Genomic DNA, 25343 nt, shown 5'->3' on the forward strand with positions numbered 1-25343 from the left:
TATTCCTTTATATTGGCTTTTGGAATTTACAAATGCAGCAATTTAGGAATCAGATGAAAGGTTTAGTGCTGGAAAACACTTTTTGATAGATAAAAAGTGAATTTTATATACATCTATATAGATCAGACCAAAATGAGGGACAAATGAGGAAGAATGAGGGACAGAGGGACATTGCTCCAAATCAGGGACAGTCCCTCGAAATCAGGGACAGTTGGGAGCTATGTTAAACCTTGTGGACAGCCTTTCCAGAAGAGTTGAAGCTGTTATAGCTGCAAAGGGTGGGCCAACTCAATATTGAACCCTACGGACTAAGACTGGGATGCCATTAAAGTTCATGTGCGTGTAAAGTAGGCGTCCCAATACTTTTGGTAATATAGTGTACAATACTGAGCAAAACCATGTGAAAGAAAAAATGACACAAAGAGTCCAAGATTTTGTTAATATTTATTAAGCACATTAACCATTTCCTTTTCAGTGATGGATTTAATTGACAGCGTTCTTATGCAAAGCGTATTTTTTCTACATTTCATCTCTTATGCAGGTTTGCTATTCCTTCATGATGCAGGGTCTGATGTGCATTTCTTGTATGGTGATGTACCACATTCTATACTTTTGGTAGTGCAGGTGTACAAACCAAACGTTTCCTAGCCACTTCCTTGCCTCCAGGTATTGCTGTAAACCCCGTGCTACAACCACCACTGGTAACGCATCCTTTAACCGACACATCCCTTGCTATTCCATCTGCAAGTCAAATTTCAGATATTGAAATAAAGCTTTATTTTCCATAATACCTAAAGTATGAATAAAACTACTTGTCTCGGCATAACACTACTCAAACAGCAATCTTTTTGTTTATAATTTGCCAGAAAAAAATGTATTATTACAATTTTTATTATTTACAATTAGTGATAATATATTCCTTATTTTTTTTTTTTTTTTTGGTCTCTTTTGTCAACCATTGAGATTACTGTATGTGATTAAATTCAGCAAGAAAACTAGAAAAAGGTGTAGAAGATTTTTGGAGGAAGATTTATGGAGGAAGATTTTTGGAACAAATAAAATGGGACAAATAACATAGAAAAGATTTTTTTTGGGGGGGCTGGGCAATATCCTGGGAAATATGTAGCAAAGCAAAAGAAAAAAAAGTGAAAAAAAAATTAGTTTGATAGTGAGCAGCAATTGAGAATTAGTAAGAAGTAAGAATCTGTATTTTTTTTTTTTGCTAGAAAATGACTTAGAAACCCTAAACATTATCTCTATATATATATATAATCATTTATTTATTTATTTATTTTTTATAGCAGAGACCCTAGAACATACAATGGTGGTCGTTGCAATATTCACACTGAATTTGCACAGCAGTCTTTTAAACGCATTTTTTTGGGAAAAAATCAATTTTAATGAATTTAAAAAATAACACTAAAGTTAGCCTAATTTTTTTGTAAAATGTGATAGATGATGTTACGCTGAGTAAACAGATACCTAACATGTCACGCTTTAAAATTGTGCACGCTTGTGGATTGGCGACAAACTACGGTACTTAAAAATGTCCATAGGCAACGTTTTAATTTTTTTTTTCTGGTTACCTGTTTAGAGTTACAGAGGAGGTCTAGGGCTAGAATTATTATTGCTCTCGCTCTACCAATCCTGGCGATACCTCACATGTGTGGTTTAAACACTGTTTACATATGCTGGCGCGACTTACGTATGCGTTCGCTTCTGCGCGAGAGCTCGGAGTGATGGAGTGCTTTACATTTTTTTTTTTTTACTATTTATTTAGCTTTATTTTTTATTTTTACACTGTCCCTTAATTTTTTTTTTTTTTGATCACTTTTATTCCTATTATAAGAATTTAAACATCCATTGTAATAGAAATAAGCAGACAGGTCCTCTTTATTGAGAGATCCCAGATCTCTCATTTACCAAAAAAAAAAAAGTAATTTTGACTTTAACCACTTCCTGCCCAAGGACATCATATGACGTCCTTGACTTTCAGTGGGAATATCTGAATGACGGGTGCAGCTACAGGCAACATTCAGATATCCTCGTTTTCAACCGGCGATTCTGTGCACCATAAGAATGATCATAGCGGCAGTTCTGCCACTTGATCGTTCTTACAGGCCACGGGAGGGGACAGCCCCCCTCCAGTCGCCATCCGGTGCTTCTCTGGGCTCTCCTGTGCCATCGGGAACCCGAAGAAAGAATCGACCGGCGACGACCATAGAGATTTCCGGTGACCACACGATCACCAGTCATCTCTATGAGCGTTGGAGGCCCGCGTGCGACGTTATGACGTCACGTCCGGCCGCGGATGTAAACAAAGCCGCGATTGCGGCTGGTAAGCATGAGATCGTGGATTTTTTTTCCCGATCTCATATTTTCCAGCCTGGAGGAGAGATGTGGGGTCTTCTGGACCCCGCATCTCTCCATAAAGAGGACCAAAAAAAAAAAAAAAGTAAAAAAAAAAATAAAAAAATTTAAAATGCCCCTGTCCCCGGAAGCAAACGCACACGTTAGTCCCGCCCACATACGTAAACGCCGTTAAAACCACGTATGTGAGGTATCACCGTGTGCGTTAAAGCACGAGTAATAATTCTAGCACTAGACCTCCTCTGTAACTCTAAACATGTAACCTGTAAAAAATTTTAAAGCGTCGCCTATGGAGATTTTTAAGTACTGAAGTTTGGCGTCATTCTATGAGTGTGCGCAATTTTAAAGTGTGACATGTTGGGTATCTATTTACTCGGCATAACATCATCTTTCACATTATGTAAAAAAATTGGGCTAACTTTACTGTTTAGTTATTTTTTAAATCATGAAACAGTTTTCAGAAAGAAAAACACATTTGAAAAATTGTTGCGCAAATACCGTGCCAGATAAAAAGTTACAATGACCGCCATTTTATTCCCTAGGGTGTCTGCTAAAAAAATATATAGAATGTTTGGGGGTTCTGAGTAATTTTCTAGCAAAAAATTATGATTTTTACCAGAATAGGCCCGGTATGGAAGTAGTTAAGATGGGGGTAAAAAAACCCTTTAAGGCCGAGAGGTGGAAGTGAGGTCAGGCGTCGCTCTGGTCCTCCAAGGCCCGCTATGGAAGTGGTTAAGATGGGTGTAAAAAAAACCTTTAAGGCCGAGAGGTGGAAGTGAGGTCAGGCGTCGCTCTGGTCTCCAAGGACATAGAGCCGAGTAAGGGCCATCTTGTTTCCTGCCCAGGCATCAGTAGGATCGGATTGGTTTTGGGCTTACCGACTGCTCCAGTAAGCTCGGAGACAACCAGGAAGCTGCGGGAAGGTGGGGGGGGCACCTCTCCCACTGCCTATAAAAGTGATCCTGTGGTGGATCCGTTGCTGAGACCACTTTTATATGAAAGCCGACCGCCTGACTGAAAAAAAGATACCTGGATTATGGCAGCTTGCTGCTGCTATTACCCCGGTATTTAACGTCAAAGTAATGACGTACATTTACAGTTAGGCGGTCGGCAAGTAAAGGGCAACATTAAAGATTCCTTTCAAAAACATGCAAAGGGATGCCCTTAACCTGCCTGTGAAGTTGCACATCTGTACAATGCATACAACCTACTAACAAAAACCTGGCATTTACAAAGAAAAAAATGCAGCTTATGACAGCTTCAGCTGCTTCCTTCATCTATACCAGACCCTTATCTAGAAGTTATTTGTGGACCCCACAAAAAATAAAATTAAAATTGTGTCCCCCCCCACAGTTCATTCCAGGCCCTTTAGGTTTGGTATGAATTGTAAAGGGGACATCACATTTTTTTTTCCCTGGAGTGCCCACTAAATTCCATACTAGACCCTTACCTGAACATAAAGCCTGGCAGGCAAGGAAAGAGGGAGGAGGCAAGCATGTGCATAGGCAGGTTCAATCTATTTTTTCCACTATAGGTGGCGCTCGACTGCTGCAACATTGCAGTTGGAGGGGAAGTCAGGGGGAACTTGGTTCTTCTATGGTTTCCTGGGTCACTAGAAAAGCTATCTGATTGGATGTTGCAGCCCCATATGACTGGCAGTCATCTTGGGTCAGGCAGAGTCTATTTGAGGCCATAAAACAACCTGCTTTTTTAATGACAGGTAATGCACTTACTAGAAGGCAGGTAAGTATAGGCACAGTAATGGTTGACAGCCAAGTGGGGAGCAGAGGTCCGTGATATAAGATGGAAAGCACAGTGTCATCACGCCCGATGGCGCCAGTGGTTTCCGGGATCTCGGGCTGTATGGTGGAGGCGTAAGAGGAAGCTGTCACTGGTCTTCTGGTGTTTAACTCATCCCTTTCCTGTTCCAACATGACTGCACACCAGTGTACAAAGCAAGGTCCATAAAGAAATGGTTCAGTGAGTTTGAGAGGGAGGAACTTGACTGGCCTACTCAGACTTCTGACCCCAACCCGATAGAACACCTTTGGGATGAATTAGAGTGGAGACTGCGAGCCAGGCCTTCTCGTGCAACATCAGTGTCTGACCCCACAAATGCGCTTCTGGAAGAATGGTCAAACATTCCCATAGACACACTCCTAAACCTTGTGGACAGCCTTCCCAGAAGAGTTGAAGCTGTTATAGCTGCAAAGGGTGGGCCAACTCAATATTGAACCCTACGGACTAATAGGGCGTACACACGGTCGGACATTGATCAGACATTCCTACAACAAAATCCTAGGATTTTTTCCGACGGATGTTGGCTCAAACTTGTTTTGCATACACACGGTCACACAAAGTTGTCGAAAAATCCGATCGTTCCAAACGCGGTGACGTAAAACACGTACGTCGGGACTATAAACGGGGCAGTGGCCAATAGCTTTCATCTCTTTATTTATTCTGAGCATGCGTGGAACTTTGTCCGTCGGATTTGTGTACACACGATCGGAGTTTCCGACAACGGATTTTGTTGTCGGAAAATTTTATCTCCTGCTCTCTAACTTTGTGTGTCGGAAAATCCGATGGAAAATGTCCGATGGAGCCCACACACGGTCGGAATTTCCGACAACAGGCTCTGATCGGACATTTTCCATCGGAAAATCCGACCGTGTGTACGGGCCATAAGACTGGGATGCCATTAAAGTTCATGCGCGTGTAAAGGCAGGTGTCCCAAAACTTTTGACAATATAGGGTATATCAGGATTAAAAGATAAAGAAGCTGCATATTCAGTAAGTTGAATTAGCTGCTAAGGATGCATAAAACTGAGGGTTTAATTTGACTTTTAGCAAGCATTGATAGTAGGAATAGGTACTTACCAGAAAAAATAACACGTCCACCAAAATCCACACATTCCATTTCAAATCCAAGGCAGTCCACAAATCCTGTGCTCATGCAGACATCGGTGCTGCCATCTATGAAGCAGCTTGGACACTGATAGGTGTTTGGTTTTAACTTGTCACAAATGTTGGCTAGAGGGGAAAAAAATGGAAAATAATAAACTATTCATAATTAACGAGCCTATTTAAAAAAACATTTGCAAGCAGAACAAAATTTCACTTTATGTTTTTTAATAGAATAATCCCTATATCATCAGATCCAACTAGTGGCCAGAATGTGGTATAAATTCTTATTGAATTATTTCAGAAAACTATACCGCATATTGACCACTAGATGTAGCTGATGATACAAGAATTCATCTATTAGAAAACATATGGTGACATTTCATTCAGCTTGCACTAATGTTTCTGACATTCAAGGGATGTTTTATATACCTTAAAGACCCGTAAGTATTTGGTTGATGACTAATTTCAGTGTGTTACATATAAAGTGACCCTGTCATTAGAAAAGTGTTCTATGTGATATAAATGGGTTCCAGAAAAGAGTCAGAATCTTCTTGTACTTTTTCTGGGTCGTAATCTCAGAACACAGCGGAGGAAATCTCCAGCCAGGGACCAAGCATTCTTAAAAGGAAAGTTCAGCAATGCCTTCATTATTTTCTTATGGCAGAGTTCCAATAAGCGTTAAAGTAGAACTATAAGCAAAACTTTTTTTTTTTTTTCATTTTGGATAGAGCATGGGAGGGTTATAACCCATGCCAGACTTTTTTTTTTGCCACCTGTGTTCCATTGCAGAGATTTCCCATCTCTTCCTGTCCCATAGCCAAGCAGGAAGTTAGAGGAAATCCCTGTGAATTAAGGGAATTCCCTGGGGCCCCCCAGGTCACCAGAACTAGTGTCACCATCGGAAGATTTCCCCTCTTTTCCTTTTCTGGGGACAACCCAAAATTTTGGATTTTCTTTCTCTTTCACTTTCAATGATAATGGTAAACAAGACAAATAGAGAGGGTGAATCTCACCAATAGGGGGCACAGACAGCAATAAAAACTGACAAGCATTCTAATTCATCTCTACTCTATCCAAAACTAAAAAAAAAGTTTCGCTTTAGTTATACCTTAAGTGTTAGTGACAAAGATTAAGCTCTATCTTTTAAATGCAGATACCCCCACTGCCCCCCCATGTATAAGGTGCTTTTTTGCTTGAAGAGGGCGGGAGGAGACTGTCTTCCCCTCCAACAACACCTAGAGCAAAGAGAGCCAGTAGGTGATGTCACCACCATAAGGAATTGTTGGCCTAGCGGCCCTTCACATCATGTGACATATAGGAATTACTATATTCCCCCCCCCCCCCCCAAAAAAAAAAATTCTGAAAGGCAAGATCCTGGGGAATAAAATAATGGTAGATGCATGATATCTGCCCAGTTGTCAACCACATTTTCAGGAAAAAAAATCCACTAAAATGAATTTTAGTGAAAACAAACAGAGTATTCGAAGCTATTTTTTGTTAATATATTAGTTAGGTTGCTTCAAGTAAGAAAATACTTTGATGGAACCGTTCAGCACCCAGCTTGCGTGCTTCTGTCAAGATATAGCATCCTCCAGTCTGGAACCAGATATTATAGCTGAGCATACAAGACTAGCCGACCAAAGCTTGTATGAGAACTGGAACTGTTTATTGAAAACTCATACAGAATTTATAGTACACCAGGTCAGGTGAGCCTGATCACATCATTGTATGCAAAGGAAACTGAATACAGGAATATAATTAACATAACAATGGAACAACCAACATATACTATATGCTAATCCACCTCTAGCAACTAATAGCTGACCGTGATATCATTAACTTGAGCTAAATAACTAGTCATTTAAATCAGTCTAGGTGGAATGCACACAATACTAGCAGACTGACAGACACAATAGGTGACTCGGTTAACAATGGGAGAAATACACTTGACACATAACACCTTAAACAGACTATATCAGGATACCGCAGAATCAGTTTACTTTGAGCTGATGATATTAACATCTGTTTTGAGTCTCATGGTCTGAAGAAGTCATTGTTGGTAATCGGGTATCTAGGCCCTAAACATAGATCCCGGGCCTAGATTCCCAGAGTCTGTGTATTTCGTGGAGACATGACCTTGCATCAAAAACATGACCACCTCCCAAAGAGTAATGTTCCCTTAAATGCCAGGGCCCATAGTCAGTGGGGAAGAGGCCACCTTGCAGGCCTCCAAAAGCCTCTGTCCTGGCTGGGCAATTGTGCACATCTCAAAAAAAAACTCTGGTACCCAAAATTTGAAAGACGAGGCTTAAAAATTCTTTATAGGTTATCAGTTTAGAGCAGTGTTTATTAACCTTTTTTTAGTCAAGGAACCCTTTACAAATTATGGACAATCTCAAGGCACCCTTTATGGGCAGTCTCGAGGCACTCCATTCTAAAATATTAAAACCATCCTAATAGTTCTACATAATGCAGCAACAGCCACACAAAGTAGGACACCCAACGTTACAGGTGATTTATGCATGCAAAGCAAATACACCTTCGCAAACTGGTACTGACTAGTATTCCAATGTTTCTCTTCTCCCTTGGTTTTTCTCCATTACTCAGCTAATGGAGAGGGGTAGGAGAGGGGGATACAAGGATGCTGTGCAGAAGACTGACATCTTCCATATCAACGGATGATGCCATTGGTCATAGGACATCAACAGCTAGAAGGTTGTAATGGTGCACAATGAAAACCTGTGGCTTTGTGTAACTAAAAGGCAGGCTTCATCCACATGTCAGCTTGTATACAATTTTTGGGCAGTTTTAAGGCATTTTGCCAAGGCACCCCTAAAGAAACCTCAAGGCACCCTTGAAGAAACCTCAAGGCACCCCAGGGTGTCTAGTTGAAAAAAGCTGGTTTAGAGTTAACCAGCCAACTACTGTCCCTAGAATTTTTGCTTTCACTCCAAGGTTTGCCACAATATCTTACATGTGTGGCGCAATTAGGGATTAGTAGGACCAAAATTATTTTAATGCTTTGTAAAAAAAAAAAGTAATGTAACACCCAAGTCATTTCGGCACAACAGGCCCCCTTCATCAGGGTTCAACAGAGGATAAGAAAACAACATATTCAAAGAGACCCTGGGAAACTGTTAGGCCCCTTTCAAACGGATTGTCCGATCAGGTTCACTTGTCAGTTTTTCAGGTGGATCTGATCGGACCCTTCATTCACTCCTATGGAGCGGCGGTAGTCCGCTGACATCTGCCATTATCCAATCCGATCCTGTCCGCAAAATCCAAATGGATGGTGGTCCTGTTTTCCATCCATCTGGCGGATCGGATATGATTGGATGAAAACGGACAGGCGGTCCATTTTCATCCGATCTTCCCATAGACAGGCTGGGTCCATCTCCGCTCTGCTCAGTAAGCAGAGATGAACCTGTCATCCACCTGCTCGGCGGGGATCAGTAGAGCGATCCCCCACTGAGCAAGCAGAGTCCAGCAAACGGAGGCACCCGTGTGAAAGGGGCCTTATGCCACGTACACACGACCGGACTTTCCGGCAGAAACCATTCCGTCGGACATTCCGATCGTGTGTGGGCTTCATCGGACCTTTTTTTTCCAAAAATTCCGACGGACCTAGAAATAGAACAAGTTTCAAATCTTTCCGACGGACTAGTTCTTATCCGGAAAAACGCTCGTCTGTATGCTAGTCCAACGGACCAAGAACAACGCAAGGGCAGCTATTGGCTACTGGCTATTGAACTTCCTTTTTCTTGTGCCGTTGTACGTCATCACGCTCTAAACGAATGGACTTTGGTGTGATCGTGTGTAGGCAAGTCCGTTTCAGCGGAAGTCCGTCGGAACTCCGTTGGAAAGACCGTCAGACTTCAGTCCGACAGAAAGACCAGTCGTGTGTACGCGGCATTAGACTGTGTAGCCAGATAATGGAAAACTTCAAACAAGATCAATAGCTCTGGAGAGGTAGTTCCCGCACAACGAGGCTTCCCTGATAGGAATTCAAAACTAGCTCAAACCATAAAATTACAGAAAAAAAGCACCAGACTAAAACCAGACAAAAGAGTCCAAAATAATTTTTATGGTCGGTAAAAAGCAGTTATATAAAAACACCCAACATGTTTTGTAGCCACAAACCCCCTTCATCAGGGCTCAAGGATAAAACCTGGATGGACTTCACCGATCTACAGTGTATTAGAACCAGTATTGAACTAACCGCTTAACAGCAGTTGTTAGATACACCTTTCAAAAATTTCCAATCAGGAATTCTGACTATCCCTCTGACTTTATCGTCATACCATATTTGGTTTGGATAAGTATGTCAAAGTCATTTTTCTATTATAACATTTTTATTATTTTCATAGAACAGGATACATTAACTTACTGTCATAGTCCAGTTCTGCATTGCTGTCATTCCATTCCCCACAATTATTGCTCACACGGACTAGAAAGTTGTCATTGGTTGTTACAGAAAAGCATTGATCACATAATTCTGGATATGAACAGCCTTTCTGTATTGTATGATAGTCCACACCGCCTGATGGAAGGAAAAAAAAAAAAAAGAAAATAAACATTAAAATGTAACTTGAAAACAAAAAATGTATATATCAGCTTACCAGCCTTTATATATTTTTTTTCTGTTTTTTTATTTTTTTATTTTTACCTGATGGTTCTGGTCCTGCCAGTAACACAGTTGTTGTCCTTCGGTGTACTGTGTCTATGGAGGAGCCCCATTGTCACCTTAAGCAGATTGCTCCTGATTTAAACTACACACGCCTTACCCTCCATGCATCTCCAATACATAGAGGTTATAGGCATGCGCAGGGGGGGGTGCCAGGTGTGCCTGGGCACACCCTAATCACCCTGCGCACATTAGCATTATCGCTCTGTGTGTCCGCGGGGAGATGGGAAATATCGCCCTCTGACCAGTTCTCCCATGACGACGTCTTCTAGGACGAAACGTACGTTGGATGGTTGACGAGCTGACGTCATCGGTGTCATCTCATCCCGAACGAGTGTCTGCAGGCCGGCCGGCTGTTTTAATCTTCGTTTATGCCCATATTCATGCAGTTTATGTAAGTGTAAACCTCCCTTATTTAATAAACTCTTATCTACTGATTTACACTATGGAGATCCTATTTTTTATTCCTGGGTCCCCCTTGCTGAGTACCTCTACCCACTGGACGGAGCCTTCCTGCCTTGTCTTCCTCTCTTGGTGAGGTCGGATTGGGATGCCTCCATTGAACGGATATCCTATTCATACACAAGCTGTCTTGTAGCTTGCCTCTGGTAAGCGCGTATTACTACAGGTGGTGGATCCGTCACTGGGTGTCATTTGATGACACCCAGTGGATACCATTGGATACCATTTTGTTTTTTTGGGACTTTTTTTCCTACATTGCTATTCACTTCATTATTTTTATTATATCACCTTATCTGATTCCTCAGGATTATATTTATTTAATACTGTCAGATTTGTTGTTTGATATTGTTTGATATATATTTCAAAGTATATTACTTCATTTCTGGTTTAGCGCAGTTCATTTTTTATTTTTTGACTTGTTTATTTGTGTATGCCTCACAAATTGGGACTGCAGCTTATTCATTTTTTGTGTTTGTGAAGCGCGGTAATTTTTTGTATTTTTCCAGCTCTGCCATTAACCACTTAAAAACCGCCCACCGCATATATACTGCAGCATGGCGCTGCTATTGTGCGAATCAATGTACTGTACCTGTACATCGTTTCATGCAATAGATAGTGTGGGCGCATGCGCCCCACTGCACGGAGGGGGAGCCGATGCGCGCCACCCACGATCGCTTCCCAGAGAGGCAGAACGGGGATCTGCCTATGTAAACAAGGCAGATCCGCATTCTGACAGGGGACAACATGGAGATCTGCTGTTCCTAGTGATTAGAAACAGCGATCTCTGTGTTGTTCCTGTCAGCACTTCCCCCACACAGTTATGCCCCGTACACACGGTCGGATTTTCCGATGGAAAATGTCCGATCGGAGCGTGTTGTTGGAAATTCCGACCGTGTGTAGGCTCCATCGGACATTTTCCATCGGATTTTCCGACACACAAAGTTGGAGAGCAGGAGATAAAATTTTCCGACAACAAAATCCGTTGTCGGAAATTCCGATCGTGTGTACACAAATCCGACGGACAAAGTGCCACGCATGCTCAGAATAAATAAAGAGATGAAAGCTATTGGCCACTGCCCCGTTTATAGTCCCGACGTACGTGTTTTACGTCACCGCGTTCAGAACGATCGGATTTTCCGACAACTTGGTGTGACCGTGTGTATGCAAGACAAGTTTGAGCCAACATCCGTCGGAAAAAATCCTAGGATTTTGTTGTCGGAATGTCCGAACAAAGTCCGACCGTGTGTACGGGGCATAAGAAAGCACAAACAGGGAACACATTTAACCCTTTGATTGCCCTTTATGTCAGTGTCATTTATACAGTGATCAGTGCATTTTTTTTTTTTTAGCACAGATCACTGTATTGGTGTCACTGGTCCCCAAAAAGTATCACTCAGGGTCAGATTTGTCTGCCGCAATGTCGCAGTCCCGCTAAAAAAATCGCTGATAACTGTCATTACTAGTAAAAAATAAAAAAATAAATTAAAAGTCCATAAATATATCCCGTAGTTTGTAAACACTATAACATTTATGTAAACCAATCAATATACGCTTAGGCCCCTTTCACACTTGTGCGACTTCACCGCGATTTTGCCACGATTTGGGATCAGTACTACTTTGTACGACTTTACAGGGTTGGGGTTTACAAAAGCTACTTGTGCTTACTAATTGTGCTTACAAAGTCGTACTGAAATTGTGTCTATATTATTCAGGTACGATTTGCATGCTACTTGAGGGTTTAACATTGAGGTCTATGGACATCAACTGGCATGGAAGTTGGACCAAAGTAGTGCAGGGACTACTTTGAAGTCGGCATGACTTTAAGTCGTGCCAATATGAATGGTAGTCATTCAAAATCATGGAGAATGACTTGTCATACGATTTTGCAGTACAAAATCGTGAGACAAGTCGTATAAGTATGAAAGGGGCCTTATTGGGATTTTTTTTACCAAAAATATGAAGAAGAATACATATTGGCCTAAATTGATAAATAAATTTGTTTTTGTTTTTTTTTTATGCGTTTTATAGCAGAAAGTAAAAAAATATTGTTTTTTTTTTTTTTTCAAAATTGTTGGTCTTTTTTTGTTTATAGCGCAAAAAAAAAAACAAAACGCAGAGGTGATCAAATACTACCAAAAGAAAGCTCAATTTGTGGGAAAAAAAGGACATCAATTTTAAATAAAATGATAAAAATAAATAAAAATATAAATGACAATGGTCCCAAAAATGTGTCAAAAGTGTCCGATGTGTCCGCCATAATGTTGCAGTCCCGATAAAAATCACAGATCATCGCCATTACTAGTAAAAAAAAAAAATAATAATAAAAATGCTATAAATCTATCCCCTATTTTGTAGACGCTAAAAGTTTTGCGCAAACCAATCAACATAAGCTTATTGCGATTTTTATTACCAAAAATTTCTAGAAAAATACATATCAGTGTAAACTGAGAAAAAATTAGCTTTTTTAAAAAAAAATGGGGATATTTATTATAGCAAAAAGTTCAAAATATTGTGTTTTTTTTTTCAAAATTGTCGCTCTTTTTTGTTTATAGCGCAAAAAATAAACGCAGAGGTGATCAAATACCACCAAAGGAAAGCTCTATTTGTGGGAAAAAAGGACGTCAATTCTGTTTGGGTACAGCGCCGCACAACTGCGCACCTGTCAGTTAAAGCGACGCAGTGCCGAATCGCAAAAAATGGCCTGGTCATTCAGCAGCCAAATCTTCCGGGGCTGAAGCGGTTAATCACCGCTGTTTTTTTTTTAAACGAAATACATTTAAAAAGACCCAAAAATTCTGTTATAAGCTTTTGAAAATAAACAATCTTTCTTCATAAATTTATGCCAAAATGTATTCTGCTCCATTTCTTTGGTGAAAATAACCCAATTCAGTGTTTATTATTTAGTCTGTAGGAAAGTTATAAATGTCTAAAAACTATGGGATGTACGGTGTATTTGAAAAGCAATCGATTCTGATGTACTGATGGCCTCATTTCATGAGCCCCTAAAATGCCAGAACAGTACAAATACCCCCCAGATCACCCCTTTTTGGAAAGAAGACAGTCCAAGGTATGTAAACAGCATGGATGGAGGAGGCTATTTCATTTCTTCTTGTTCACCCCTTGGCTACTATGGTTGGTTGTCATGGAAACACCATGAAAGCACCCTTTTTTGCTAAAATAAATGTTATAATATTAATTTTAAAAAAATGTAATAGAATGGATTAGAATGAAATAGAATGGAATAGAATGTACATTTATATATTTGAAAAGGTTCTAGAAATTCTAAATTGACCAACTGCCATCATAGTTTTCCTTTAAATACATTTCACCCTTTAAACAAGGGAAGATGTGTCCATGACTTCTACTGGTTCTAGAGCCACGGCTGAGAAGACACAATCCCACTTACTGATTTGGCAGTGCTCCGACGAGGTCATACAACCTGATCCATCACATTGAAGCTCGTCTTCGTCACAGCAATTGGTTGAGCCAATATTCCAGCACTGATTACATGTGGTGGTCAGCTGGCCTGAAATTGGAAAAGGTAAGACATAGGGATTAACAACCCAAATGTAATCATATGAAATAGTTAGCAGGAACAGAAATACCATTATTTACCGTAGAGGAAATGGTCAATGTAGTGACTCCAATTTATTGATGTTCAATCAAATTCCCCCAGTTGCATTGCTGATAAGTGTTGCTGTAATGTTATTGGTCAGTGTAGTGCCCCAGTTACATTGGTTTAGTTTAGTACCCCCAATTACATTGACGGTCAGTGTAGTGCCCTCAATTACAGTTAGGGTCATAGGCGTGTGCACAGGGTGTGCTGGATGTGCCTGGGCATACCCTAAACTTTTCTCAATGAACACAGTGATTGATCAGTATCGATCACTCATTGTGCTCATATATAACTGAAGCTTAGTAAAATGTGTTACATATACACACACACACACACACGCATGTGTGTTGGAGCTTTTGGATGCGCACCCTAATGCAATAGGCTGCACACACCTATGGTTAGGGTACTGCCCCATTACATGGGGGGGGGAGACAGGATAGCCCTTCCAGTTACATTAGCGGTCAGTTTAGTGCCACCAGTTACATTAGTACAGTGAAGGGTACCCTGTTGCAGTCAGTGCAGTTCCCGAATTACACTGGGGGTCAGTGAAGTGTCCTAGTTACAATGGTGGTCAATGTAGTGTCCCTGTAATATTGGTGATCAATATAGTGCCCCAGTTAAATTGGTAGTCCCTGATTGCCCCTATTACTTTACGGGTCAATATAGTCCCCCAGTTACATTGGTGGTCAGTTTACAGTTACATTGGTCTAGTGAAGTGTCCCCAGTTACAGTGAGTGACGGTCCCCTATTACATTGGGGGTCAGTGTACTGTCCCCAGTTACATTGGTGGTCAATGTAGGGTCCCCATAATATTGGTGGTCAATGTAGGGTCCCCATAATATCGGTGGTCAATGTAGGGTCCCCATAATATCAGTGGTCAATGTAGGGTCCCCATAATATCGGTGGTCAATGTAGGGTCCCCATAATATCAGTGGTCAATGTAGGGTCCCCATAATATCGGTGGTCAATGTAGTGCCCCGGTACATCGATTGTCAGGTTAATACCCCCAGATGCATTGATGGGCACTGTAGTACCCCTGCTTACAGTTAGTGTAGTGTCCCTATTACTTTACGGTTCAATATCGTGTATCGTCTAGGCTTCCCATAATATTGATGGTCAATGTAGTACCACCAGTTACATTGGTCTAGTGAAGTGTCCCCAGTTACAGTGAGTGATGGTCCCCTATTACACAGGGGATCAGTGTACTGTCCCCAGTTATGTTGGTGGTTAATATAGGGTCCCTGTAATTATGGTAAGTATGAAACAATTTTTGTTTTTTGTTTTTTTTTTCATTTTGGATAGAGTAAGGGAGGGTTATAACCCGTCATATTTTTTTTTCCCACTGGGGAGATTTACCTTCACTTCCTTTCCATAGCCAAACAGGAAGTGAAAGGAAATCCCTGCAAATTAAGGGAATTTTCTGGGGCCCTCCCAGGTCACCAGAACTAGTGTCCCCATTGGAAGAGTTTCCCTCTATCACTTTTCTGGGGGACAACCCAAAATTTGTGATTTTCTTTTACATTCACTTTCAATACATTCACTTTTCACTCCCGCTGTTGTGAATCAAAGTCAATGAGCCAATGAGGAGAGAGAGAGAGGGGGGGCAAGGCCGAACCGTGGCTTTGTGTCTTCTGAATGGACAGGCAGAGCAGCGGCTCGGCTCAGGTGCCCCCATAGCAAGCTGCTTGCAATGGAGGCACTCAGTAGGGGGGAGGGGCCAGAAGTGCCAGTGAGGGACCCGAGAAGAGGAGGATCGGGGCTGCTCTGTACAAAACCACTGCACAGAGAAGGTTAGTATAATGTGAAAAAAAAACTGAGACTTTAGTATATTTAAAGTGGAACCTAACTGTCTGAGCACCACAAACTGAAAAAGCTATTTAATATTCAAAGCAAGCTTGCCCATTCATCCATGTCTCCATGCTTTATTTTGTTGAGAAATCACTTTGAAAAACATCCCCCTATTATTTCTAGCAGCTGCCATCTTGAGTAAGGGCAGATGATTCATTTAGCATTAACTTCTTGGAATCCATCTGCCCTTAGGTCAGGCATGCAGACAAGAGGGTGTGCTCAGCTGAGAAAGCCCCTTTTCCAGATGAAAGAAAAAGAGGCTCTTGGGATGTATGACAATATTTTGGCCTCGGACAGAAACCAGGAAGCAACTGAAGAAATGTAAAATGAAAAAGTTTAAAACAAGTAAGTATAAATTACCTTCTTATATATTTATGAATGCAAGAAGCATACGGATTAAAATAGTTAATGTTGATTGAGAGAGTTTAGTTCCACTTTAACAGGCAATGGAGGAGCAAATAAGAGAAGTTAATTGTTAGGGTCTACATGTACTATAACTGGCTGCCTTTAGAGAGCCTATGAGTAAGTGGAGGGCCTAAACTTAAGTTTTCCTACAAAAGACAAGCTCTTATGTGAAAGGATACTCTGCTTAGTATGTTGGCACTAAATAAATAATAAAATACAATTTTAAGTGTTTCTTACCTGTAATTACCAAACAGCTCAAGATCAAAAGGATGAAGATTTTATTCATGATTATGGAAGCCCCGATTCAGGTTTGAAGGCTGATAGTTGAGTTGCTAGTCCTGTCTTGTAGTCACTTGTCTGAGACTAGCTTTGAGTGATTAGTTAAGCTGAAAGGATAGATCTTTATACTTTTTTGAGTGTCATACTATGCCAAGGCGCAAACAGTTCCTCTTCCTTTTAGTAGTCTTTAAATTACATTTTATAGCCTTGTTTACTCAACCAATTATCTAAAATATTTAAACACCTGTGCGAAATCTTGTGAAATAATTTGTGAATAGATTCCAATTAAAAGGAATCATGGCAGCCAAAAAACAAAATAGCCAAGGCATGGAAAAACCCCATATTCTTGCCTCAGCAAGAGCAAAAACAAGATCACCCAAGCAATGATACATAAAAAGATTTACGCCATATTTTCAGACAGGAACGCTTAATACACTAAAGTATGGATGCCATGGGTAGCTACTGTAAATCTAGAAAAATATACTCAAAGATGAGCTGGGAACTTTTAGACTCGCAAGTGTAGTCAGATGGTGAAAAATGTCAGACAAACTCCAACCTTCTGGCAAGGTAGATACCACACAGGAAAGACTTCCCTAGATGGGGACCAAACAGTAAATCAAAATATATAAATACAGAAAGGATCACCAGACCAAAATTGGATCAAAGTTCAAGTTAATTTAAATTTTTGGTAAAAAAAAAAAGTCATACAAAATACAGTCAACATATTTCAGGGGCAACATCAGAGCTCAACCCAGGATAAAACTTGGGTGGACAGTGACTTCACAAATCTGTATTAGAACCAGTGGAGACCATTGCTACTCAACAACTTATGTTGTTGCTGCTCTTATGTTGTTACCAACAATTAAAATGATCTAGGACTCTTTCATCCGGTTTTAGTCTGGCATTACATTCCTATGTATTTATTTTTTATTTTAATAAATTAGATTTTTATTTAACATACATCAACACTTCATGAGACATGCATGAAAAGGGATGCATGAAAAGGAAAAGAGGAGTAACACCTAGGCAGAGATCAAGTGGTATAATATGGTAAGACAAGTAAGAGGTAGCTTGGTCTTCACTGTCTTCCATGCCACACAACTGATAATGGATTGGGCTCTTTTTGGAGATAAGGAAGGTAGGCTGATAGGAGCATTTGCATTAGATATAGAAAAACAGAGAAAGACATTAATTTTAATTGTTGCCATCCTACCAAAGCATACGAAATGTGTAATGTCCAATTTTCTTGAGATTTTGGGCAATACAGTACATTGAAGTAATGGTATAAAGTTAGCTGCCACCAAATTGTAAAGTTTGGTTTTGATATTTGCACCTACATATTGTAAATTGGAGGATGTCCACTTGAAGGGAAAGGGGAAGAATATAAGGGTATCTGGTGTTGCTAGTAGGTTTGTTATGTTCAGGACCTCTGGCTTAGAAAATTGATTTTGAAATTGGAAAGGCAGCCATATTCTTCAAATAACCTTAGAAGATTAGGGGCAGTGGTTAAAGGTTGTTGTATATAGAAAATCAAGTCATCTGGGAAGACTACATGGTAGTCATTAAAGCCCACTCTAACAACTCTAATACTGGAAGAGTTGATAGTTCTAATGAAAGGTTCAATATTTAAAATGAAAACAAGGAGGGGCAGAGGGAAACCTCATCATGTCCAAAAAATAATAGCAAATTCTTAAAACAGGAAGTAATTTGTTTTCATTCTGGCAGAAGGTTTGGAGTATGTATAGTAGAAGACCTAGAAGGCAAATCTTGCAGTTTAGCAAATTCCAGACAACCCTGTCAAAGGTCTTTTCCATGTCCATAGGCAGAGTAATTGTCAGGGCTGGGCTCAGCCTTTCCTTCTCTGAGCTGGCCGCTCAGCTGTCGGCTAATTGCCAGCTTCCATCTCTCTCCACAGTTACTCAGCTGTTGATGATCCTGCAAGTCAGTCCTGCCTACTTAAGCCGTCCAGTCTAGAGGAGCTCTGCCTTCGCCTTGGGCACATCACAAGAATCTCCTGCGTTCCTGTTTAAAGACTGGCTTTGCTGACATCCCTTCTGGCTCCAGATCCTGCTTGCTGTTCCACTACTTTGATCCCTGGCTTCTGGCTTGACTGACTATCCGTTCCGATTACTGAACTTTGGTTATGTTTTGAATATGTTTGTTCGTTTTAATTTTCTTATTAAACAAGTGTGATTTAACTGTACTTCTGTCTCGGTCTGATTTCATGGTTTCTGACAGTAATGCCCCCAATATTCTTCTGTCTCATGAAATCAACATTGAAAAGGGTCTTTATAGGGGTCTCCCTCACCTCTCTGTCAGGTGTAATGCCTGCTTCACGAAGGTCTAATTTAAAAAAAAAGGGTATGTTGTAGCAATTTATTGATCACTATTTCAGCAATCCACAAATAATTGTGTAATTTTTGGGGCTGTAATGAGGTAACCTTGGGGATATTTGATATCCAATATATTTGATTTTAGCAATGTTTTCTTTTTGAGTCCGTTGCTAGATATTTGCTGCTTTTGCTACTTTGTAAAATACCTTAGAAGACTGTCCACCTAGTTTGGATTTCCAGAATGTCAAGTAAGTTTCGGTGAAGTTGTTGTCAGTTCAGTGAATTTTTCCTTCTGAGGAGAGCAATAACGAGTCTCCAGTTCTAATATTTGGCATGTTGTCTTCTCGGGGTTAAAAGCATTGATGCAATAATATGAACAGAAAATGTTTCTGGATGAATGGAAGCATTTATAAGACTTAATAGACCTTAAGAGAAGAAAAAAGTATTCAGAACTTTTGTACTTATTGTGGTGAAAAGAATAGAAGTTCTAGCTCCGTCATTAGAGTGGAGGTTTCAATTATTAATAAGATGTAAGGATTGGACTTGTTTCTTGATGTGTTTAAGGTTTTATAAGACAAAGAGAACTTTCTATTTGAAAAGTCCAATTTAAGTCTAGTGGCAAGTTGAAGCCTCCACCTAACACCATCAATCCGTGTGTGAAGGCTTTCAGTTTATTAAGAACTTTATCTAGAAAGCTGATTTGGCTTGAATTCTGCAACATGCGTTAGCTAATGGAATGTGCATGTGGCCTATCAATACCTTCAAGGTTGCATGAGTTAGAACCTTTTAGTTTTTTCCTCCCATTTTTTTCCCCTCGTAATCCTATGAGTAGCACACTTTCTGTCAATAGGTGCTATGCTTACTCATTTCACTGTATCTATGAAAGGAACCATGGTTGCCACCCAGACTGGACTTTAAAGTGATACTAAATGTTCAGCTTTTATTTCTTTTTTTTTTAATAACAAAAATGTCATATGCAATGGTTTTTGCACAGAGCAGCCCCAATCCTCATCTTCTTGGGTCTCTTGCCAGCACTCCTGGCTTATCCCCCCCTGTTGAGTGTCCCCCGAGCAAGCTGCTTGCTCTGGTGGCACTTGTACATGCTGACTTCTGAGTGAAATCTTATGGACATACAAAGTACGGCTCTGCCCCACCCACACCCCGGCTCCTGCTCCCCCCTCACTGGATGTGATTGACAGCAGTGGGAGGCTCCTACTACTGTGTCTCAGCCTATGAGGTGGGATAGACCCGGGAGAGATGCTGCTCTTGTGTACATCACTGGATCGAGATCAGGTTCAGGTAAGTGTTGGAAGGGGGGCTGCACACTGAAGGCTTTTTTACCTTAATGCATAGAATACATGAAGGTAAAAAACTGTCAGCCTTTAGAACCATTTTATGTCCATAAGGAAATGACATTATGCACACCAAAACTTTCAGGCATCTGACTTAAATTGTAAATTTCCACACCTGAGAGAGACAGATGCAGCATACAGCTGCCCATAGCAATGGATGACTGTATGCTAGCTGTACATGGGTATATATCTTGCTTGCGCAAACTCACGCATCCATTATTTGTTGAAAGGCTTCCATTAAAAAAGGCTTATGCCAAGGGTATTTTTTGATGATTGCGCTATTATTTTCAACTATAATGTTTTTTTGTTTTTTTTGCGAGCCTACAGGAGTGGTATTGTTGGTTTTTTTGGGGGGTTTTTTTATGTTTATTTTTAATTTTATGTTACTACAGTCTCTCTTTTTTAATGTCTGGGGAGATCAAGGCGGAATATTCACTTGTTACTAATCATCTGTTCTTGGAGATGCCTTTTGTTTGCAGTACTCTGTGGCATCATTTGAAAGATAAAAGTAGCTGCTGTACCAAACGCGGCATCTGATATTTTGTAGTAACCAGTGCTCTTTATCCGTAATGAACTTGGGTCTAGCCTTGCTCCTTAAAATTGTTACACTGCTATGTTTTCTGCGGTTTCTTAATTATTGTAGTAAAATATCTTTTTTTTTTTCCCCCAAATAACAATTTTTATTATTATTCGTGTTAGCGATACAGAATAAAGGAACATAGAAAATCAAATATATCTAGCATATCCATCTGTGATGTCAAACGTATACTCAAAAGAAGAAGGATATTGAAGTTATGCTAATTTTCAGTGGTATGTTAACATTCAACTTTTAGCAGTTCCTTTGGTAGATAAGAAACGTTAATTCAGTTACGTAGTTGTAAATCAATATCTGTGACTGAAAAAGTCATAAGAGCCTGTAGTATAGGGGGATAGAAGGGGGTAAGGAGAAGGAAAAGAAAGGGGATAAAAGAGGAAATAAGCCATCTGGGTAGGGTTATTACCTGGTCATGGTGGGTCCTCCTGGAGATGCCACAGCTCCCAGTGCCTCCAATCTGTCTTGTATTCTAGCCGTCATTTTTTCCATAAGTTCAACATCTTTAACTTTAGAGTAAAGATCTTCAGCAGAGGGTGGAGTACGGCATTTCCAGTTTAAGGCTATGAGGCAGCATGCTGCTGTGAGTACGTGCCGTACTAGTTTCTTATATGGTTTACGGAGCTTTAGTGGTGATAATCCTAATAGGAAGAACTTTGGGGATGCTTGAACTTGCATTTCCAGAAGGTGGGATAGTAGGCGTTGGACCATTTCCCAATATGGGGTAAGTATTGGGCAAGTCCAGTAGATATGTATGAAGGTGCCCTTTGCTCCCTGGCATTGCCAGCACTTATCTGAGCTAGTAGGGAAAATTGTATGGAGCACATCTGGGGTCAGGTACCTGAAGAAAAGAATTTTATATGAATTTTCTTTATAAAGTGTACACATTGAGCTCTTTGCTGCCTGGGGCCATATCACCTGCCATTGTGCCAATGGGAGTTCCTCATTAAGGACTTTCTCCCATTTAATCATATAAGAATGTTTGCTTGCTCTTCTAGGGAGATGGCATTTAGAATCTTATAGATTCCCGATATGAGACCTTTCTGTGTGTTACCTGCTAAGATTATAGTTTCAAACGGGGATGGGGGAGAGAATTGCAAGTTCGGGGTTATAGTTAATGCATAATGTCGAATTTGTAGGTACCCATAGAATGCCTGTTTCGGCAATTCGTGTTTGGTCTGTAAATCAGAAAAAGACAGTAATTTACGTGTTCTGGGATCAACTATACTCCTGAAATGGAATAAGTTCCTAGAGGACCAGGGGTGTGACATCTGGTGTGTGAGGCTATCTGGCACTCTAGGGTTACAGACAAAAGAGGTCAGGGGCGACTTTTCCGAGGTCAGTTTGTGGGACTGAGCCAGTGTACGCCATGTCCGCCGTAGCAAGGACATGGGGCCCAGCAGACGGTCGGGGGCTACTTCCGCATTCGCACTCCATAGAAGATTATTCGGGTGTATTGGAGCTAGCCATAGCTTTTCAATTCCTGTCCATTTATTATATGATTTTTGAGTAAACCATGAAGCCACAGCTCTCAATTGTGCAGCTTGATAATATTTGATGATATCAGGGAAAGCAAGGCCCCCCTCACCATGTGACGCCATCAACACTGATCTCGGTATCCTATGCCTTTTATAATTCCTTACAAAATGGAGTAGGTCTGACTGAAGCTTTTTCAGGTGTTTGAGTGGTATGGGTATGGGGAGTGTTTGGAAAAGATATAGGAGCTTCGGGAGAATGGTCATTTTAATAGAGGCGATACGTCCGAGAAGGGAGATATGATGTTTTTTCCACTGAAATAGTAGGGATCTAATTGAGCAGAAAAGGGGGGGGGGGAGTTTTCCTGGTATAAGGTATTCAATTTTGGGGTAATATAGGTCCCCAAATACTTCAGGGCAGTCGTTTTCCAATTATAATGAAAGTTGAATTTTAAAAGTGTAACCTCAGCTTCAGGGATATTAATGGGTAATGCTTCTGATTTTGAGGCATTGATTTTACATCCTGAGAGAGCGCGGAAACGGTCTAATTCCGCATGTAAAATCGGGAGGGTAATGTGGGGTCGACTTAGTGTAAGAATAATGTCGTCGTCAAAAAGGGAGATTTTAAACTCCTTGTCTCTAACTGCTATCCCCCGTATATCCGGGTTGTTCCGGATAGAGGCGACCAGGGGCTCCACACAAAGCGCAAATAACAGGGGTGACAGTGGGCACCCCTGTCTGGTACCATTCGTTACCGAGAAGGGTGTGGAAAGTGCAAAGGGGGTCCTGACCTGAGAGGAGGGGTTGGAGTAGAGATGTTTGATCGCCCGCAAAAAGGGTCCCTGAAAGCCCATGTTGCTCAACATGGCGAACAGGAAGGGCCACCCCAAGCGGTCAAAAGCCTTCTCGGCATCTAGACCAAGCAGCAGTGACGCAGAGCCCTCCCCGTTCGCCACGTCCACCAAGTCGATCACCCTTCAGGTATTGTCACTTGCTTGCCGTAATGGGACAAACCCCACCTGGTCTTTGTGGACCAATGATGGGAGGATCATGTTCAGGCGATTGGAGAGAAGTTTAGTGAAAAATTTTAGGTCAGAATTCAGTAATGCGATGGGTCTATAATTGGCGCAAAGGGAAGGGTCCTTATCTGGTTTGGGAATCAGGGTGATAAAGGATCGCTGCATTTCTAGGGGAATGGGAGTATCTTGAAGAAAGGCATTAAACAGTTTGCGTATATGGGGAAGCAAAAGAGGGAGAAATGTTTTATAATATTCATAGGGGAAACCATCTGGGCCTGGGGCTTTGTAATATGGTAGGGATTTGATAGTCAATTCTATTTCCTCATCAGTAATCTGCGCGTTAAGCAACAGATCAGATGGTTGGAGATGGGGAATTCCGCTTTGTTCCAGATAGTGTCACATAGTTTGGGTCAAGTCTGGAGATTACTGGGTATGTCAGGGTTGTTGTAAAGGTCTTTGCAGAAGTCTGCGAAGGTAGGGGCAATTTCCGCGGGGTGGGATATCAGTTGTCCCGATTTGTTTTTAATCTGATTCAGGGATAGCATGTGGGATCGTTCACGTAATTTGTTGGCTAAGAGGGAGTGTGCCTTATTTCCTTTGTCATAGAACATTTGTTTCAATCTAGTTAAAGCCTTTTCTACGTGGCCTAAGGCCAGGTCTCTAAGGGTTGTACGAAGATTAGTTATTTTTTTAAGAAGAGGTATTGTGGGGTTGGTTTGGAGCTTGTGTTCAAGTGCTCGAAGTTCTCTTTCCGCATTCACTTTTGCAGCTGAAGCATCCTTTTTTAGCGCTGATGATAGCGCCATACATTTACCCCGTAGAACCAACTTATGGGCTTCCCAGTGAAACTTCCTGGTTGTTGTTCTCTAAAAAATAGAGTTTAAGAGTGGAATTTAATTCTGCTTGGGTAGGTTGGTGTTGGAGGAGGAATGTATTCAGCCTCCAGTTATAAGGTCTACGAATGGGGGTGCCTAAGTCCAGTGTAAGTAAGATAGAGGCATGGTCCGACCATGAGATCGGGAGTATTTGAGCAGTGCGTGTAAGCTTGAGAGTATGATTATTGACAAAAAAGTAATTTATTTGGAAGTGGGTACGGTGAGGGGCCGAATAAAATGTATACTGCCGATCACCTGGACGGAGAGCCCTCCACGCATCAAAGAGAGCATATCGTCTAGAGATTTGTCTGAATAGTCTCGAGTCCCTAAGGACCCTAGGTGAGGAAGCCTGGGGGCCCACCGTCTGACGATCCGCAGTAGCTGATTGAGTGAGATTGAAATAGCCTCCCACTATGAGGACCTTAGGAGTAGATCTAAAAATACGGGCATATACCCTGGATAAGAAGCTGTGTTGTTTAGTATTTGGGGCATATAATGCACACAATTGCCACAATCCTTGTAATATGACATAATGGCCATGAGGATCGCAATGCTGGGTCACGCAAGTGAAGGGAGCTCCCCGCTTAATAAGAATGGCCACTCCAGCCATTTTACGGGTGCCCGATGCTATATAGATCTGAGGATAGTATCTGGAGGTGAATGCGAATGAGCCCCCTCTATCATAGTGGGTCTCCTGGACCATAATAATATCAGCTCCTGACTGTCTGAACTCCCTCAGTGCCAGATGTCTTTTTTTGTTGAAGTTTAGTCCATGTACATTTAGTGATAGGATCTTAGCCATGGTAGTGGGTGCTAGATTTCGAGATCCTAGGTTCAGGGCAGACACTCTCCGCGAGGAGACCAGGAATTTTTGTGCATTTTTCTATGCATGCTTGGTGATGGCTAGAGGGGAGAAGAAAGAGGAAGGACTGGGAGAGAGAGAGAGGAGTACAGTTAATATACAATGATAGTAAAAAACAAACATTACTATTAAACCTTGAAAGGCCAACAGGCCAAGGTCGGGAAGGATTCCCTCGTAGCCCTCCACCCCCACCCCAACTGGAATGGACGGAGAGGGACACCCGGGAGCCCATAACCAGTTAGGGATAACAAGTGAGCTGTACATAGC

General features: G+C 41.1%; 2 protein-coding genes across 2 annotated transcripts in view; both read right to left on the reverse strand.

The window, feature by feature from the left end:
* LOC141110546 (phospholipase A2 inhibitor gamma subunit B-like) overlaps nucleotides 1–25343 on the reverse strand; it is a 140138-nt gene that overhangs the window by 21907 nt on the left and 92888 nt on the right. The gene's annotated exons all lie outside the window — the stretch shown is intronic.
* Nucleotides 433–16687, reverse strand: LOC141110007 (uncharacterized). Its single transcript, XM_073601256.1, has 5 exons — nucleotides 16527–16687; nucleotides 13827–13946; nucleotides 9662–9814; nucleotides 5248–5400; nucleotides 433–741 (listed from the first exon to the last, which is right to left on the reverse strand). Exons 1-5 carry the CDS (start codon nucleotides 16573–16575, stop codon nucleotides 605–607), a joined length of 612 nt encoding a protein of 203 aa, XP_073457357.1. The 5' UTR covers nucleotides 16576–16687; the 3' UTR covers nucleotides 433–604.

Source organism: Aquarana catesbeiana, linkage group LG10 (genome assembly GCF_042186555.1).
Source record: "Aquarana catesbeiana isolate 2022-GZ linkage group LG10, ASM4218655v1, whole genome shotgun sequence".
NCBI classification, from domain to species: domain Eukaryota; kingdom Metazoa; phylum Chordata; class Amphibia; order Anura; family Ranidae; genus Aquarana; species Aquarana catesbeiana.